The sequence below is a fragment of the Littorina saxatilis genome, linkage group LG11 (genome assembly GCF_037325665.1).
Source record: "Littorina saxatilis isolate snail1 linkage group LG11, US_GU_Lsax_2.0, whole genome shotgun sequence".
NCBI lineage: Eukaryota > Metazoa > Mollusca > Gastropoda > Littorinimorpha > Littorinidae > Littorina > Littorina saxatilis.
Genome location: NC_090255.1, coordinates 43,408,184 through 43,424,965, shown reverse-complemented (window position 1 = coordinate 43,424,965; position 16,782 = coordinate 43,408,184). Strand labels below are relative to the sequence as shown.

General features: G+C 44.2%; 1 protein-coding gene across 1 annotated transcript in view; it reads left to right on the top strand.

The window, feature by feature from the left end:
- Positions 1–16,782, top strand: part of LOC138979589 (structural maintenance of chromosomes flexible hinge domain-containing protein 1-like) — a 140,579-nt gene that overhangs the window by 71,761 nt on the left and 52,036 nt on the right. Inside the window, exons 44-47 of the mRNA XM_070352299.1 lie at positions 4,966–5,045; positions 5,830–5,987; positions 6,918–7,036; positions 8,664–8,722. Coding sequence (XP_070208400.1) covers positions 4,966–5,045; positions 5,830–5,987; positions 6,918–7,036; positions 8,664–8,722 — 416 coding nt within the window. The remainder of the gene's footprint in view (positions 1–4,965; positions 5,046–5,829; positions 5,988–6,917; positions 7,037–8,663; positions 8,723–16,782) is intronic.

The following is a 16,782-nucleotide window of genomic DNA, read 5'->3' as shown; positions in this document are numbered from 1 at the left end:
GGATTTTTTTTATATACATCATATGAAAACAGCCATCTTTGTTTGTACCGATATGAAAACATGAATCAGAACCAAACTGTCAGACTCATAAAAACCCAACCAATGCACTTAACTCTTATTCCATACACAAAACTGACGCTTTACAAATCATAAACAACATAAACAAAAATGAAACAAATCCATCAAGCCATTCAAAAGTTGCAACATTTTAATTACAGATGTTTGTCTGAAAATTACATTCAGAGAAAACAGCATTTGAAAGATTCCAACCAGTACCTCAAACTAGTAGCACAGTGCAGCCTGAATTGATATGTTTTTATAAGAATAACCACTTTACTATGATGGGGAAATGATTTGACGATCAAATTATCCAGACTTTTTTAAAAAAATCATTTGAAAACTCATCTATGTTAGTGCAGATATGAATCAAAACGAAACTGTCGGACTCATAAAAACACAAGGAATCCACTGTATTCTTATTCCATGCACAGAAATGGTGCTTCACAAATCATAAACAACATATACAAAATTGGAACAAATCCATCTTGCCATTCAAAAGTTACAACATTTTAATTACCACATTTTGTCTCAAATTACATGTAGAGAAAACAGCATGTAAAAGAGTCTCACTAGTACCCCGGTAAACTAGTACCACAGTAGAGCTTGAATTAATGGGGTGGTTTTTTTTTTAACCAGAATAACACTTTAACTATGAAGGGGAAATGATTTGATAATCAAATTATCAGATTTTTTTGATTTAAAAAAAAATTACATTATATGAAAACATTAAAAAAGTCAATTATCTGTGTTTGTGCTGATATGAAAATATTGATCAGAACCAAACTGTCAGACTCATAAAAACCCAACGGATGCACTGATTTCTTATTCCATTGCATAGAAATGATGCTTCACAAATCATCAACAACATTACATAATTATATATACACAAATGGAACAAAGCTATCAAGCCATTCAAAAGTTGCAACATTTTAATTACAGTATTTCTGTGCTCAATCCTAACACTGCAGCAAATTTCTGTAAAGCTGAATGTCCCTTTCCATGTACCAACTTGGTCATACGCGGATTATTTAAAATGCAACTTTACCACCCGAAGCGTTGCAAACACCGGGAGAAGAGTAAACAACTGCAGACTTGAATGGACACTCATATATGCACTCCAGATGCAGGGCCTGTGCAAATCCTTGGGCTGATGCATCACCTTCTTTCATAATCAGACTGCTATCAGACAAGCATTCAGTACAGGATATAAACCTTTCAGCAATAGATTGAGCTGATCAATGTTGACAAAAGCCCAACACATGTCAGCGGAGTGACGTTGCACAGTACCAGTATCCATATCTGCTTGTGATGGGTCAGAAGATGGCAAAGTATCTGTATCTTCTTATGGTTGGTCAGAAGATGGCAAAGCTGATGTTTCTGCTGTGGAAGAGGGTAGTTCCGGTTTAGCAAACTTTTCCATCAGGTCAATCTTTCTCCTCGCTGCCACCACAGGAGGACTGGCTCTCCCCTTGCTCCAACCTAATAAATACACAAACACTGATTTAATATTTGATACAACTGTCCATGGTTTTTGTTTGTAATAAGCTGCAAATTTTAAGACTCAATATAAACGTCAACAAGTGCTTGTACTTTATTTTGCAAATGACCATGTTACATGGGGTGTACCTCAACTTTTTGGCTAGGCTGGTAAATCAGAAATCCCAATCAGCCCCCAACCACTGAACCAGGCGGGTTTTCTTACAACCACCTCAGCGGCTCGTACCCACATATGTCGGTTGACGAACACACACACACACACACACAAAAGACATTCATTAATTGGCCCCTATCACAAAATGTACATGTCAAGTTTACTATGGGATTTGAGTAACCACACAATCACATACACACAGGAACTAATACTGAAACTAGCTGAATTATTTTCTTTCTTTTCATATTTTTCTTTTAAAATTAATTTATTTCATCACACTTGCTATGTATTTGCTTGTTTCTTGTCTGTTGTCTGTTTTGTGTGTGTGTGTGTTCTGTGTGTGTGTATACATTTTCAGATTTCCTAAACCTAGCACTGTTTGCAGGTGATCTTTATGCTTTTGATTCATGAGTTGCATCCCCAGTCCTTTAGTTTAACTCTTTTTTTTTCTTTGGTGAAGTAAATTGGATCTATTTTTTTTATTCCTTAGTTAATGGAAAAGATTTGACAACAATATTGCTGTCAATGATAGGTTGGTCAGCCATGCTGGTGTAAACCAATCCTTTAGAATTAGAGAACGCTCTCTAGTAGGGTACTTATTTTCCTACGGTCAATGACCAGAAACAGAAACTGTGTCAGTCGTACATCGCTCAGATGCTGCTTCTCAGTTTGACCCCAGACAAAGAATACTGATGACATGTTACACCATAGTAAGCTCTCAAGGACTGGCCAGCGAAGAACAATAAAATAGGGGTTGTGAAGACGATATCACAGAGATGATCGAGGGGGGGGGGGGGGGGGGGTGTGCGGCGGCGGCATGGTCAGTAAATTGGATCAAGAAACCCGCAAAATACTTCAGACACAAACTGTTTATCATTTACCTGCAAACCCTAACACATTCTTACAACAACAACAACATAACGATGTGCAATAAATCACGTTGTCAAACAAACAAGATCGAAAAGAGAAAGAAGCAAAACCCACCTCGTCGAGTCAAGAATCTTAGAATGTCGTCTGCTCAAATACGATCATGTTGGTTCATTTCGGAGTGTTGTTACTTCCTTCTACTGTTCGCTGCTGCTGGTTCATCTTTCTCTGATATTTCTTGCCACTATGCCGAACATTTCCAATGTTAGGGTTGTTCTCCGCAGCTCAAAACTTTGAAAAATGCTGCTGAATCGGTGAAAACGTCATGGATTTGTTGACACCGGGGGACTGATAAGTTGTCTACTGCGCTTGCGCCAAATGCCTTTGACCTACATATATTTGCATATATTAATTCCGGGGTTTCGGTTGGAACGGATTCTCTCTCTTTGTGCCTATGTCAACGGAAATTCCCCAACGGTGATGACGTCATCTTGAAGAACGGAAATTTCCACACAGTTTGAACAGCGAAGGGTCATGTCATGTGCGCACATTTACCAGCACGGAGTATCCAAAGTTGACCATTTTTTCGATTTTTTTGATAAAACACAGACAAAAACAACAAAACATCGGTCTGAAAATGGTTTTATTTACATGAATACATGTCTAAAATGACAAAAGCAGATTATTGAATGCATTCCAGGATGTTCAAAGGTGTGAAAAATGCAACAACCCCAAAAAGGTGTATGAGACCAAAAATAACTCATTTTGCCTACCCGGTCTGCCCTTAAGTTGTTCAGCTACACTGGAACCCCTTTGTAAGACCTCCAAGAACCTGAGAAAATCAGGTTGTAAAAAGGAGGGAGTCTTAAAATGGGGGTAAATCTACAGAGGTTTTGCACTGAAAATGTGGTCGTTAAAGGGAGGGAGTCTTAAGATGGGGGTAAATCTACAGAGGTTTTGCACTGAAAATGTGGTCGTTAAAGGGAGGGAGTCTTAAGATGGGGGTAAATCTACAGAGGTTTTGCACTGAAAATGTGGTCGTTAAAGGGAGGGAGTCTTAAGATGGGGGTAAATCTACAGAGGTTTTGCACTGAAAATGTGGTCGTTGAAGGGAGGGAGTCTTAAGATGATTTATTTACAGAGGTAATCAACTGAAGAACTTGTGGTTGTAAAATAGAGGAAGTCTTAAAATGGGGGTAAATCTACAGAGGTTATGCACACACAAATCTGACCAAATTAGGTTGTAGAAAGCAGGGAAACCTGTAAGTTGAGGGTTGTAGAAAGCAGGGAAACCTGTAAGTTGAGGGATGTAGAAAGCAGGGAAACCTGTAAGTTGAGGGATGTAGAAAGCAGGGAAACCTGTAAGTTGAGGGATGTAGAAAGCAGGGAAACCTGTCAGTTGAAGGTTGTAGAAAGCAGGGAAACCTGTAAGTTGAGGGATGTAGAAAGCAGGGAAACCTGTCAGTTGAGGGATGTAGAAAGCAGGGAAACCTGTCAGTTGAGGGTTGTAGAAAGCAGGGAAACCTGTCTGTTGAGGGTTGTAGAAAGCAGGGAAAGCTGTCAGTTGGGGGATGTGGAAAGCAGGGAAACCTGTAAGTTGAGGGATGTAGAAAGCAGGGAAACCTGTAAGTTGAGGGATGTAGAAAGCAGGGAAACCTGTAAGTTGAGGGTTGTAGAAAGCAGGGAAACCTGTAAGTTGAGGGATGTAGAAAGCAGGGAAACCTGTCAGTTGAGGGTTGTAGAAAGCAGGGAAACCTGTCAGTTGAGGGATGTAGAAAGCAGGGAAACCTGTAAGTTGAGGGATGTAGAAAGCAGGGAAACCTGTAAGTTGAGGGATGTAGAAAGCAGGGAAACCTGTCAGTTGAAGGTTGTAGAAAGCAGGGAAACCTGTCAGTTGAGGGATGTAGAAAGCAGGGAAACCTGTCAGTTGAGGGATGTAGAAAGCAGGGAAACCTGTCAGTTGAGGGTTGTAGAAAGCAGGGAAACCTGTCAGTTGAGGGTTGTAGAAAGCAGGGAAACCTGTCTGTTGAGGGTTGTAGAAAGCAGGGAAAGCTGTCAGTTGGGGGATGTGGAAAGCAGGGAAAGCTGTCAGTTGGGGGATGTAGAAAGCAGGGAAAGCTGTAAGTTGAGGGATGTAGAAAGCAGGGAAACCTGTCAGTTGGTGGGGGTCTTTAAAGGGGGCCTCCATTGTACTATTGCTTCTTCTTCTTGTAGTTCGCCTTAACACTTGGAGTCGAGCTCTGGATATGATGCTGGTGGTCTTTTGCAGAGCGTCAACGGGTCCGTGCAGCTTGTCTCGGAGGGTGGTCGTCCTGGCCAAGTCTCGGTCCTGGCCGACAACCTCCTTGAAAGTCCAAGTTGATGAAATACTTGTGGTTGTTGTGCAGCTGATTCCGGCTCCCCAGCCCATCAAGACAAACAGTGAGGGCGTGGCCGACTTTGGCATCATGTCTGTGTCCGGACCCACGTGAATGCTGTACGCGTGGAGAGTCACTCAATCTGGGGTGCAAGGTTGATGGATGGTTTTGATGCAAGGGCTGTGAACGTGTTGGGAGTATCGATAGGAAGTTGCTCAATATGTTCACATTTTGAGTGATGTTGGTGTGGTCTGGTCTTTTTTAGAATGGCACTGTTTACCAAGAAAACTTTGATGTTGTCAATATTGCAGCAGTTTATTAATTGAATTTGACTTTGGTCAGACATGTAATAGTATATGAAGGAACTGAATTGTAAAGTGTCAGCAGTGTCCGTGTTACAGGCAGTGTGGTTGAGCTGTTGTTGTTGAGCTGTTGCTGTTGAACTGTTGCTGTTCAGCTGTTGTTGTTGAGCTGTTGCTGTTCAGCTGTTGTTGTTGAGCTGTTGCTGTTGAACTGTTGCAAAGTTTGTGAACAGATGTGTTACTGTTCTTCTGTCTCTCTGTTTGTCAGTCTGTCTTTATATGTGTTTCATGCATTTCTGTCAATGATCAGCCAGAATTTGTTAATAATGCAGAAGCAAGCAAGTGTTTGTTGTGTGTCAAGTGTGTGTGTGTTAATGGCGTGCGTGTGAGTGTGTGTTAATGGCGTGTGTGTGAGTGTGTGTTAATCGTGTGAGTGTGTGTTAATCGCGTGCATGTGAGTGTGTGTTAATCGCGTGCGTGTGAGTGTGTGTTTATCTGTCTGTTTGTCTATATGTGGTCCTGATTCTGTTAACTGCTATTTTTAAGATGTTTATGTCATTCACTCCATGGGAACTGCATGGCACTGTTACAGAGGTGTGTACGAGTTTCAAGCCAAGGCGACCATCAACCGCACGGTGCTGTCAGGTCCCAAGATCCGTGTGTCGGTCCAGCCCGACCCCATGAAGCCACGAGAACTGACCGTAGACCACAGCAAGAATGCTTCCTTTATTGCCGGACAAAAAATGCCTGGTGAGTTTATTTCAGGGAGAGAGGGAGGGAGGGAGACAGCGAGAGAGGGGGAGGGTGGGGGGGGGGGGGGAGAGAAAGAGAGAGAACTGACCGTCGACCTCACCAAGAATGCCGCCTTTACAGCAGGACTCAAAATGGGAGGGGGGGGGGGGGGGGAGAGAGAGTGTAGGGGAGGCTAAAAGGAAGAAGAAAAGAGAGAGAGGGAAAAAGAGAACGATTATTTATTATTTGTTCACATCTTATATCAAGTCTGTCCTATTAAAACATTTTGTGGTTTGATCAATCAGTCCAGTTTGACTTATTGATGTTTATTGATTATGAATGGTTGTGTCTCATTGTTATATTTTGTTGTTTTTTGTTTTTGTTGAAATTTACCAAATTCATGTAACCCAAGAGATTTTTGAAATACATTTGCCTTACCTTGAGAGAGATAAAAGTGCACACATTTGTGACCCTCCACCACGGAATGAGTCGGATGTCACCTCGCGCGGTCCTGCGCTAGGCTTAATATATGTCCGGGGGGTGTCAGGTATCACCTTAGTCACAGGCTCATAACTCAAACAATTTTCGCTCTTTTCTAAAACGGTTTTCACCACTGGATAGCGCATAACAAATTCTTTAAGATAATGTAAAAATATAAAAATCATGCAAAGGTGACATGCGACTCATTCCGTGGTGGAGGGTCACATTTAAGATCTGATGTGATGATAGGAAAGACCACAACAGCGATTACCAAGAAGATGATGTGTGTGATGACGTATTGTGCAGAGTTCACAGTGAGGGTGGTAGCGATGATGATGATGATGATGATGATGATGATGATGATGATTGATGACGACGACGAGGACGATCAGAGTTCACAGTGAGGGTGGTAGCGGATGATGATGATGATGATGAAGAAGATGATGTGTGTAATGATGTGTTGTGCAGAATTCACAGTGAGGGTGATTGCGGAGGATGACTCCATGCTCAACACAACGGACGCCTCACACCTCTCCATGAAGATGTGGAAAGCCGACAGTATTAAACACAACACACCGCCCGCTAGGGTAGGTAACTCTGTGACTTTCGATACAGTGAACCCCCCTTTTAAGACTTCCTCCTTTTTGAGTCCCTCCTTTCTGAGATGTTCTGTTCATTACTTACTTACTGCCCGTTATGCCAGTTGGCCTGTAGGGCAACAATGTTCTGTTCATAGCCTCTGTAAATTGACATCCATTTGAAGACCTGAGTTTCTTAGAGTTTTGAAGGTTGTGAAAGTGGGGTTCCACCGGGGAACTGTTTCTTTCTTTCTTTATTTGGTGTTTAACGTCGTTTTCAACCACGAAGGTTATATCGCGACGAGGGAAAGGGGGGAGATGGAATAGGGGAAAGGGGGGAGATGGGATAGAGCCACTTGTTAAGTGTTTCTTGTTCACAAAAGCACTAATCAAAAAATTGCTCCAGGGGCTTGCAACGTAGTACAATATATGACCTTACTGGGAGAATGCAAGTTTCCAGTACAAAGGACTAAACATTTCTTACATACTGCTTGACTAAAATCTTTACAAACATTGACTATATTCTATACAAGAACCACTTAACAAGGGTAAAAGGAGAAACAGAATCCGTTAGTCGCCTCATACGACATGCGGGGTGCAGAGAAATAAGGATGTGGAAAAGAAGATAAGACTTTTGGTAAGTGAAATAAAGGTGATGGATCCAGTCAGGTAGAAATAAGACAACAAGAAAAGAATTGGAAAACTGCAGGGAATAGTAGGGAGAGTTTTCTTGGAAGGAAATATAGGTGAAAGGACTGGTAAGGCAGAAATAAGACAAAAGAAGAGAAGAAACAGAACCGTTAGTCGCCTCTTACGACATGCTGGGTAGCATCGGGTAAATTCTTTCTAGTCCCAACCAATATGGGACTCCCCCTAACCCGCGGGGGGTCCGTGGAACTGTGTTAAACACAACATGCCCCATGCTAGGGTAGGTAGCTCTGTGGGGGGTGTTAGTTTGATGACCTCTTCATGAAGATGTGGAAAGCCGACAGTATTAAACACAACACGCCGCCCGGGCGGGAAAGGTTTCTTGATAATTACTTCCCTTCTCCATTGCTTCATTGTCGTTTGTAGTGCAACATCACATTGCACACACCACAATTGTAATCTCAACTCATTTGGCTCTCTTTTTGTGCAGTGCAGTGTTGTTGTTTTTGCAATGAAATATTTTTGTTTTGCTGTGAACCAGGAACTGGGCTAATGTTATAAGAAAGTCATGATCATTTTTACTGTGAACCAGGAACTGGGCTAATGTTATAAGAAAGTCATGATCATTTTTACTGTGAACCAGGAACTGGGCTAATGTTATAAGAAAGTCATGATCATTTTTACTGTGAACCAGGAACTGGGCTAATGTTATAAGAAAGTCATGATCATTTTACTGTGAACCAGGAACTGGGCTAATGTTATAAGAAAGTCATGATCATTTTTACTGTGAAACAGGAACTGGGCTAATGTTATAAGAAAGTCATGATCATTTTTACTGTGAACCAGGAACTGGGCTAATGTTATAAGAAAGTCATGATCATTTTTACTGTGAACCAGGAACTGGGCTAATGTTATAAGAAAGTCATGATCATTTTTACTGTGAACCAGGAACTGGGCTAATGTTATAAGAAAGTCATGATCATTTCAGGCGTTGTCCTTGAGCCCTGACACACCCAACAAGTCTTCCGCTGGTGTCTTCACGTTCAGGTCAGAACTTTGTCTGTCTGTCTGTCTGTCTGTCTGTCTGTCTCTCTGTCTCTCTGTCTCTCTGTCTCTCTCTCTCTCTCTCTCTCTCTTTCTCTCTCTCTCTCTCTCTCTCTCTCTCTCTCTCTCTCTCTCTCTCTCTCTCTCTCTCTCTCTCTCTTGCTGCTGTTGTTGTTTTAACCCGGACATTTGCGTGTCACGCTTCGTTTGAACGTGACTTGAGTGCGTTAGTAACGCTTTCTAGTGGCTTCTGCTGCACTCGTGTTAACACACCATTGTGGTGCCAAGACTTTAGTCGGTGTGACGATTAATTTTTTGATGAACTGCGTTGCGTGTTTTGGTTTATTTTGATCCCATGTGCATCTGATTCATTTTCTTTGGCAAAAGCGTCTGGCTGTTTGAGTCTTGTTTGCTTTTCCGTTTTGTCTTCACTTGTTTTCTATTATTGACTTTTGTTCTTACATTTGTTAGGTATTGTTTCGTGTTACCTACACCGTTTCTTGTGCTTATCCCCTTTCGTTTAATAGTGCTTTTTAATTTCAATTTTGCGTTGTTTTATAACCTATGAGAGATTCTTCCTCGGGCATACGTGTCGGTCATGTTAATGTGTATCACCTAGGCAACAAGTTGCATGACATCTTCTCTCTTCTTAGCGGACCCCCGCGCCTCCACCTCCTTGGTCTCACGGAAACCCGCTTAAATTTGCAATCTGATTCCGAACTTTCCATTCCCAATTATACTTTTCTTCGAAAGGACGCCACTCGTTCTCCCCAGACGGGCCTCGGCATCTATGTTCACAATGACGTATTGCCTTATGTCACGCGGCGCCCGGATCTAGAGACCGGGGGAGTGGAGAGCATGTGGGTTCAGCTAAAGCGTAGTGCTAAAGACTCTACCATACTTATCTGTATCTTGTACAGAAATCCCTCTTATAATTATGCCTGGTATGATGACTTTGTGCACATGATGGACTTGGTCACTGCGGCAAATCCAAAATCTGACTATATTCTTTTAGGGGATTTCAACATTGATCTTTTTAAAACACACACATCCTGGGAGTCAACTTGCAATTTATTTGGACTGCAACAACTGGTGCAGCAGCCTACGCGAGTTACTCCCACCTCCTCCACCCTACTAGATCATATCTATACCAATAATGTAAACAGGGTGTCTAACGTCCGGCTCTCTGATGTCAGTCTCAGTGACCACAGTCCCATCATGTGCACGTTGTCATGGAGACCACGGAAGCGTGCCAAGGGCGAGCATACCACCTTTGAGTACCGCTCAACTAAGAACTTTAATGAAACTTCCTTTTTATATGATTTGAGTCATGTCAACTTTTCTCCTGTACATAATTGTGATAATTCTGACGATGCCTTATCCTTGTGGCAAAGCTTGTTTATGCCTATTGTGGACAAGCATGCCCCCATTCGAAGGAGGAGAGTTAAACAAAAGGCGCAGCCTGGGTGGATTACAGCTGAAATAATGGAGGCTATGAAAATTAGGGACACGCTTAAGAAGGACAAAAACACTAACGAGTACAAACTTCAGAGGAACAAAATCAGTGTTTTAGTGAAAAATTCGAAACGTAGGTATTTCGAACAGATGATTTCGAATAATTGTGATACAGCGCATCTCTGGCGTGCCATGAACGAGCTTACGCATAAGCAGCGTAAGCCGTCTTTAGCGCCCTCGGTCGTGGAATCGCCAGACACGCTTAACAACCACTTCTTGTCCGCCGCGTCCCTCCTTACCCAATCTAATTCTATAGCCACACAAAACGAGTTCTCTAACACTCTCCTTGAGAGTTTCTGTAGTGACCGGCTGCGGTCTGCTGACCAGAGCCCTATCCCTGCACTGGCAGTTCATGAAGTAGGGAAATATATATCTGACCTCAAGAATAAAAAGTCCGTGGGCGTAGACACTATTAGTACCTTCTTTCTAAAACTTTCACTTCCGTATGTAGTAGAGTCCCTGACGTTCTTGTACAATCTATGTATTAAAACAAAGGTCTTCCCTCTGGAGTGGAAATGTGCTAAAGTTATTCCTATTCCTAAGACGTCGGATTCTAGCGAAATCAACAACCTTCGTCCTATCTCTGTTCTATCGGTGCTCTCTAAGCCTCTTGAGATGCATATCCATAAACATGTAATCCATCACATGGAAAGCCACGATCTTTTTTACCAATTCCAATCTGGTTTTCGTAAGTTTCATTCTTGTTCCACGGCTCTTGTCCGTCTCTGTGACACCTGGCTGTCGGCTATTAACGATTCCAAATTAGTTGGTGCAGTTTTCCTCGATCTGAGGAAAGCGTTTGAAACAGTCGATCACAATATTCTCATAACTAAACTAAAGATTTATATAAACAACAGTGATACAGTTAAGTTGCTTGCATCGTTCATCACGAACAGATCCCAGCGGGTATATCTAAATGGTCAATATTCACAAGATGGTGTTCTAAATTGCGGAGTTCCTCAGGGGTCCATTCTTGGCCCACTTTTATTTAGTATCTTCATAAACGACCTACCTTTGCATATTACGAATAAAAATGTATCTTGTGAGCTTTTTGCTGATGATAGCTCTCTTCACTCATCGTCCAAAAAAATAGTTCAAGTGGAGGCTGACCTTCAGCAGGGAATCAACGATGTTGAACAGTGGTGTAGTAACAACAAAATGACCCTGCATCCCAAAAAATCCAGCAGTATGGTAGTCACATCTAGACAGAAACATCAGAGAGCGCCCCTTCTCCTCAACTTAAAACTGCACTCAGATCCTATAGAACAGGTTTCATCACACGTGGCACACTGTCTATCATATATTAATTATGCCTCCACGGTATGGTGCGGTGCCAGTGAAAATATAATGAAAAAACTAAACTCCTTGCACAGAAGAGGTGCTAAGCTTATTGTAACCAATCCTTATCTGTCCACGTCCGAAAAGTTGAAGGTAGCCAATATTCTTCCACTTCAACAGCAGTTTGATTACAACATCTTAATTCTAATGTACAAGGCGCTCAATGAGCTGGCCCCACCATACCTAAATGCATTCTTGACTAAAGCTTCCGAGCGTTATGTGTCAAACAAATCTATATATATATTACCAAGGACTCGCATAGATCTATACAAAACTAGCTTTGCTTTTGTGGGACCTTCACTGTGGAACTCTCTTCCTTCGAATGTACAAACGTGCCGTTCATTGAACGCATTCAAAACCTCCCTCAGGATACACATACTGAGGTCTTCATAAGTTACGCTGCCGGTATTGTAGCTAGCTTTGTTAATTATAATTATTTTATTACTCTGAAATATTGACTGCTGCATGCCTACATAATGCTAAATCTACCTGTCTTGGTAGGCTCACTGTGTGCTTGTTGAATGGCACTTAGTTGTGTGTATATTATTATTAGTATTATATGTGTTCCTCCTTGTGCGTCTGCGTGTGAGTGCGCAAATGTGATTGCGTAATTAATGTTCCATTCTGTAATTGCTTTATTGATGTTCCATTCATGTATTTTCTACTACTTTTCTCATTTATTATTACTGTATGCTTGATGTTTCTATTATTCTAGTCGGGCGCACGCGTGAATATGTGTTTGTGTGAATGTAAAGGGCACATTGTAAGATTAAGCCTATGGCCTAAAATGTCTACCCTTTATGTGAATAAAATGTTCTAAGTCTAAGTCTAAGTCTCTCTCTCTCTCTCTCTCTCTCTCTCTCTCTCTCTTTTTTTTGTTTTTGTTTGCCTGTCTGTCTGTATGTCTCTCTCTCTCTCTCTCTCTCTCTCTCTCTCTCTCTCTCTCTCTCTCTCTCTCTCTCTCTCTCTCTCTCTCTTTTTTTTTTGCCTGTCTGTCTGTATGTCTCTCTCTCTCTCTCTCTCTCTCTCTCTCTCTCTCTCTCTCTCTCTCTCTCTCTCTCTCTCTCTCTCTCTCTCTCTCTCTCTCTCTCTCTCTTTTTTTTTTTGCCTGTCTGTCTGTATGTCTCTCTCTCTCTCTCTCTCTCTCTCTCTCTCTCTCTCTCTCTCTCTCTCTCTCTCTCTCTCTTTTTTTTTTGCCTGTCTGTCTGTATGTCTCTCTCTCTCTCTCTCTCTCTCTCTCTCTCTCTCTCTCTCTCTCTCTCTCTCTCTCTCTCTCTCTCTCTCTCTCTCTCTCTCTCTCTCTCTTTTTTTTTTTTTGCCTGTCTGTCTGTATGTCTCTCTCTCTCTCTCTCTCTCTCTCTCTCTCTCTCTCTCTCTCTCTCTCTCTCTCTCTCTCTCTCTTTTTTTTTTTTTTGCCTGTCTGTCTGTATGTCTCTCTCTCTCTCTCTCTCTCTCTCTCTCTCTCTCTCTCTCTCTCTCTCTCTCTCTCTCTCTCTCTCTCTCTCTCTCTCTCTCTCTCTCTCTCTCTCTCTCTCTCTCTCTCTCTCTCTCTCTCTCTCTCTCTCTCTCTCTCTCTCTCTCTCTCTCTCTCTCTCTCTCTCTCTCTCTTTTTTTTTTGCCTGTCTGTCTGTATGTCTCTCTCTCTCTCTCTCTCTCTCTCTCTCTCTCTCTCTCTCTCTCTCTCTCTCTCTCTCTCTCTCTCTCTCTCTCTCTCTCTCTCTCTCTCTCTCTCTCTCTCTCCTCTCTCTCTCTCTCTCTCTCTCTCTCTCTCTCTCTCTCTCTCTCTCTCTCTCTCTCTCTCTCTCTCTCTCTCTCTCTCTCTCTCTCTCTCTCTCTCTCTTTTTTTTTTGCCTGTCTGTCTGTATGTCTCTCTCTCTCTCTCTCTCTCTCTCTCTCTCTCTCTCTCTCTCTCTCTCTCTCTCTTTTTTTTTTTGCCTGTCTGTCTGTATGTCTCTCTCTCTCTCTCTCTCTCTCTCTCTCTCTCTCTCTCTCTCTCTCTCTCTCTCTCTCTCTCTCTCTCTCTCTCTCTCTCTCTCTCTCTCTCTCTCTCTCTCTCTCTCTCTCTCTCTCTCTCTCTCTCTCTCTCTCTCTCTCTCTCTCTCTCTCTCTCTCTCTCTCTCTCTCTCTCTCTCTCTCTCCCTCTCTCTCTCTCTCTCTATCTGCCTGTTTACCTGTCTGTCTGTATGTCTCTCTCTCACTCTCTCTCTCTCTCCCTTTCTCTCTCTCTCTCTCTCTCTCTCTCTCTCTCTCTCTCTCTCTCTCTCTCTCTCTCTCTCTCTCTCTCTCTCTCTCTCTCTCTCTCTCTCTCTCTCTCTCTCTCTCTCTCTCTCTCTCTCTCTCTCTCTCTCTCTCTCTCTCTCTCTCTCTCTCTCTCTCTCTCTCTCTCTCTCTCTCTCTCTCTCTCTCTCTCTCCCTCTCCCTCTCCCTCTCTCTCTCTCTCTCTCTCTCTCTCTCTCTCTCTCTCTCTCTCTGTTTGTCTGTTTAGATCCTTGTGTTTTGTATGCATTGCTGTTCATGTACCGCTGTCTTTATCAGCCTTCAGCCTATCTGGAAATTTGAATGTACTTGTGATTAAATTACATATTATTACCCAACTCACATATAGCAATTAACTCTAGTTCAGTGCTGGTAACGCTGTACGCGTTCCCCTTGGTAACAAGGGAGACCACCCTAAAAAAGAGTGATCCATCCCATAATATCAGACCGATGTCCGGTCCAACATCCGTATGCGTGCGCATACGCCGCCATTTGTATCATTCTCTCTCAGCGGTTCAACTGGGAAGGACGCTTCTGATGTACGCTCCTGCTGTTTGCAGTTTTTCGCCTTAGTCCTTGGCTTTGGCATCTCCCCTTGGTCGTCGCCTATCTGTTCACCTTTACCTAGCTGTGTGGTGAGATCTTTCCGTTTTGTTATAACTTTAGCGACGTTTTCGTCGCTCGTTTTGTACTTGTGAAATTTTTCTGAAATTGTTTTTCTTTGAAATTTTTCGTGAGTTATTTTGCTATGGCGGAGGCTGCGCTTGTTGTTAGCGTGAAAAGGAAGCCGAGTTCGAGGCAGGTGCCTGACGATTCGCCTCCTAAACGAAGCTCGAGGAGAGAGAAGGGCGCAAAAAAATCCGCGTCTGTTTCTTCCGATTCAACTTCTGTTAAATCTCCCGTGTTAGCAGACGTCAGTTTAACTTCCGGTCAGGCTTGTTTACGTTCTGGCAAGAGTGGTGTTTCGGGCAAAGCTTCTTCTTCTTCTGCTTCTGCTTCTGCTTCAACTTCAGATGGCTGCCCTGGGTTAGCGCCAACTGAAGTTGCGTCTTTATTGTTGACTTTGAGCGCTCAAGTTTCGACACTTGCGTCGGAATTATCTTCCACTAGGGAGGAATTACGAGCGCTTCCGTCTGGTGTTTCTGATGTTCTCTCCTTAGCACAGGTACGGCAGTCTCCTGCAGTTCCGGCTTCGACTTCCGCTAAGCCTTCGGCGACTGTGACTCGGGCGGATGTCCATGCTTCGCAGGATGGGGGTACCAAGTTGGTGTCTCTCCTGAATGTGACACCAGTACAAGGTATGTCTACACCGCTTGCCGGTGTGCGAGCTCAGGGGGCTCTCTCGTGCGTTGGAGGCCGTGAGAGTTCTTATGAGCAGCGAAAGGACGAGCGCCTCCGTACGTCTCTTTATGAGAATATCGGGGACCGTTTTAGTCCTCTTCCGCCCGGGGGGCAGGAAGTGGTCGGTTCTGCCGACGATAAACTGTCTGATGTTCTGCCTCCTGGCTCCGAGCTTGATCTCGAGTCGGAGGGTAGGGCGGAAGACGGGGATGCCTCAGTGGTAGAGGATTCCCAACTGAATTTGCCCGTGAAGCTGTCAGCCGCAGTGGCGCTGGCGGCGGAAACGGCGTTCAGATATTTTCCGGAAGGGGTGGTGAAGGACAAGGCTCAGCTTCACCCACCTCGGTCTGCTTTTGACGATTTCCGGAGTGCACAGGAGCAACGGCCTCGCTTCCGCTTCCGGGAATCGTCAACTATTGCCTATGAAATGGCGAACGTCTTATGTGGTAAACGCAAACCGGCGGTGCCGTTGTTGGTTCAGCACGGCGATGCTCCGGAAGACGTTGTCTCTTGGCTGGCTCAACCTGGGGCTCGAGCAGCTTCCGGTGTTCCGAAGTTCAAGCTCAACCCTTATCCTGTGAGTCTGATTGACACTTTTGCTCTGCCGTCAGGGGCACTTCCGGTGACGCCGGAACTTGCTGCTTTGAGAGAAGATGGGTACAATAGGGATAGAGTTGTCCCATGTACTGACGGTTCTCTCTCAGCCTTGGAGGAAGTTGGAAGGTCTTTGCTGGAGCTCACGTCCTTGTCGGAGTCTCTGCAAAGGTCTTTGTCCAGATCGATTGCCACATCTCTTGATCCTTTTGAATTTCGGTTTGATGCGTCGCCGACAGATGTTTCGACACTGCTGGCTACTCTGGGCAAGGTGACTAGAGAACAGGTTGCTTTGTCTGCCCGGCTGTATACTCACACAGTTCTTTCAAGGAGGTCAGCCTTCTTGACGGGGTCCAGATTTCGGGACACCGCGACTGTGGAGAGGCTGAAGGTCTCCCCTTTTGCTGAGGGGTCTCTCTTAGGGCAGGCGTCTTTCGATGCACTCCAGAAAGAGACGCAGGACGCGCGGGATGTAGCGATCGCGCGTCTGGCTTCACAGGGCTTCCAGAAGCCTCAGGGCAAGTCTCAGACTCAGGCGTTTTCTTCTGCTAAGCCTCAGACGTCTTCGTCAGGTGGTGGGAAGGCCCAGAAGCAGTCATTCTCCTCCAGGGGTAGGGGGCGTGGAGCTCCATACCCTAAGAGGGGTCAGTCTTTCGGGGGTTCCAGGGGGTCGGGGCGTAAGCCTCACCCCCAATGAAACTTCCCCGAACAACACATCCCGGTGGCCCCCGCGCTAGTTGTAGCGGGCGGCCCGTCCAGGGCCCTTTCTTCCTGGCTGCAACTGGTGGCCAGCAAGTGGGTCACGGGGATAGTGTGTTCGGGGTTCCGGCTTCTCTGGTCAGGGCAGAAGGCTCCCCTGGTCAGGATAATCCCGCCCTGCAGGGCGCCAAAGGATTTGGTGGCACGGAACGCGGTCCAGGAGGAGGTCTCGGCTCTGCTGCTCAAGGGAGCTATAGAGGAGGTCTTGGACGCGCGGTCCCCGGGGTTTTACGGCAGACTTTTCGTAGTGCCGAAAGCCT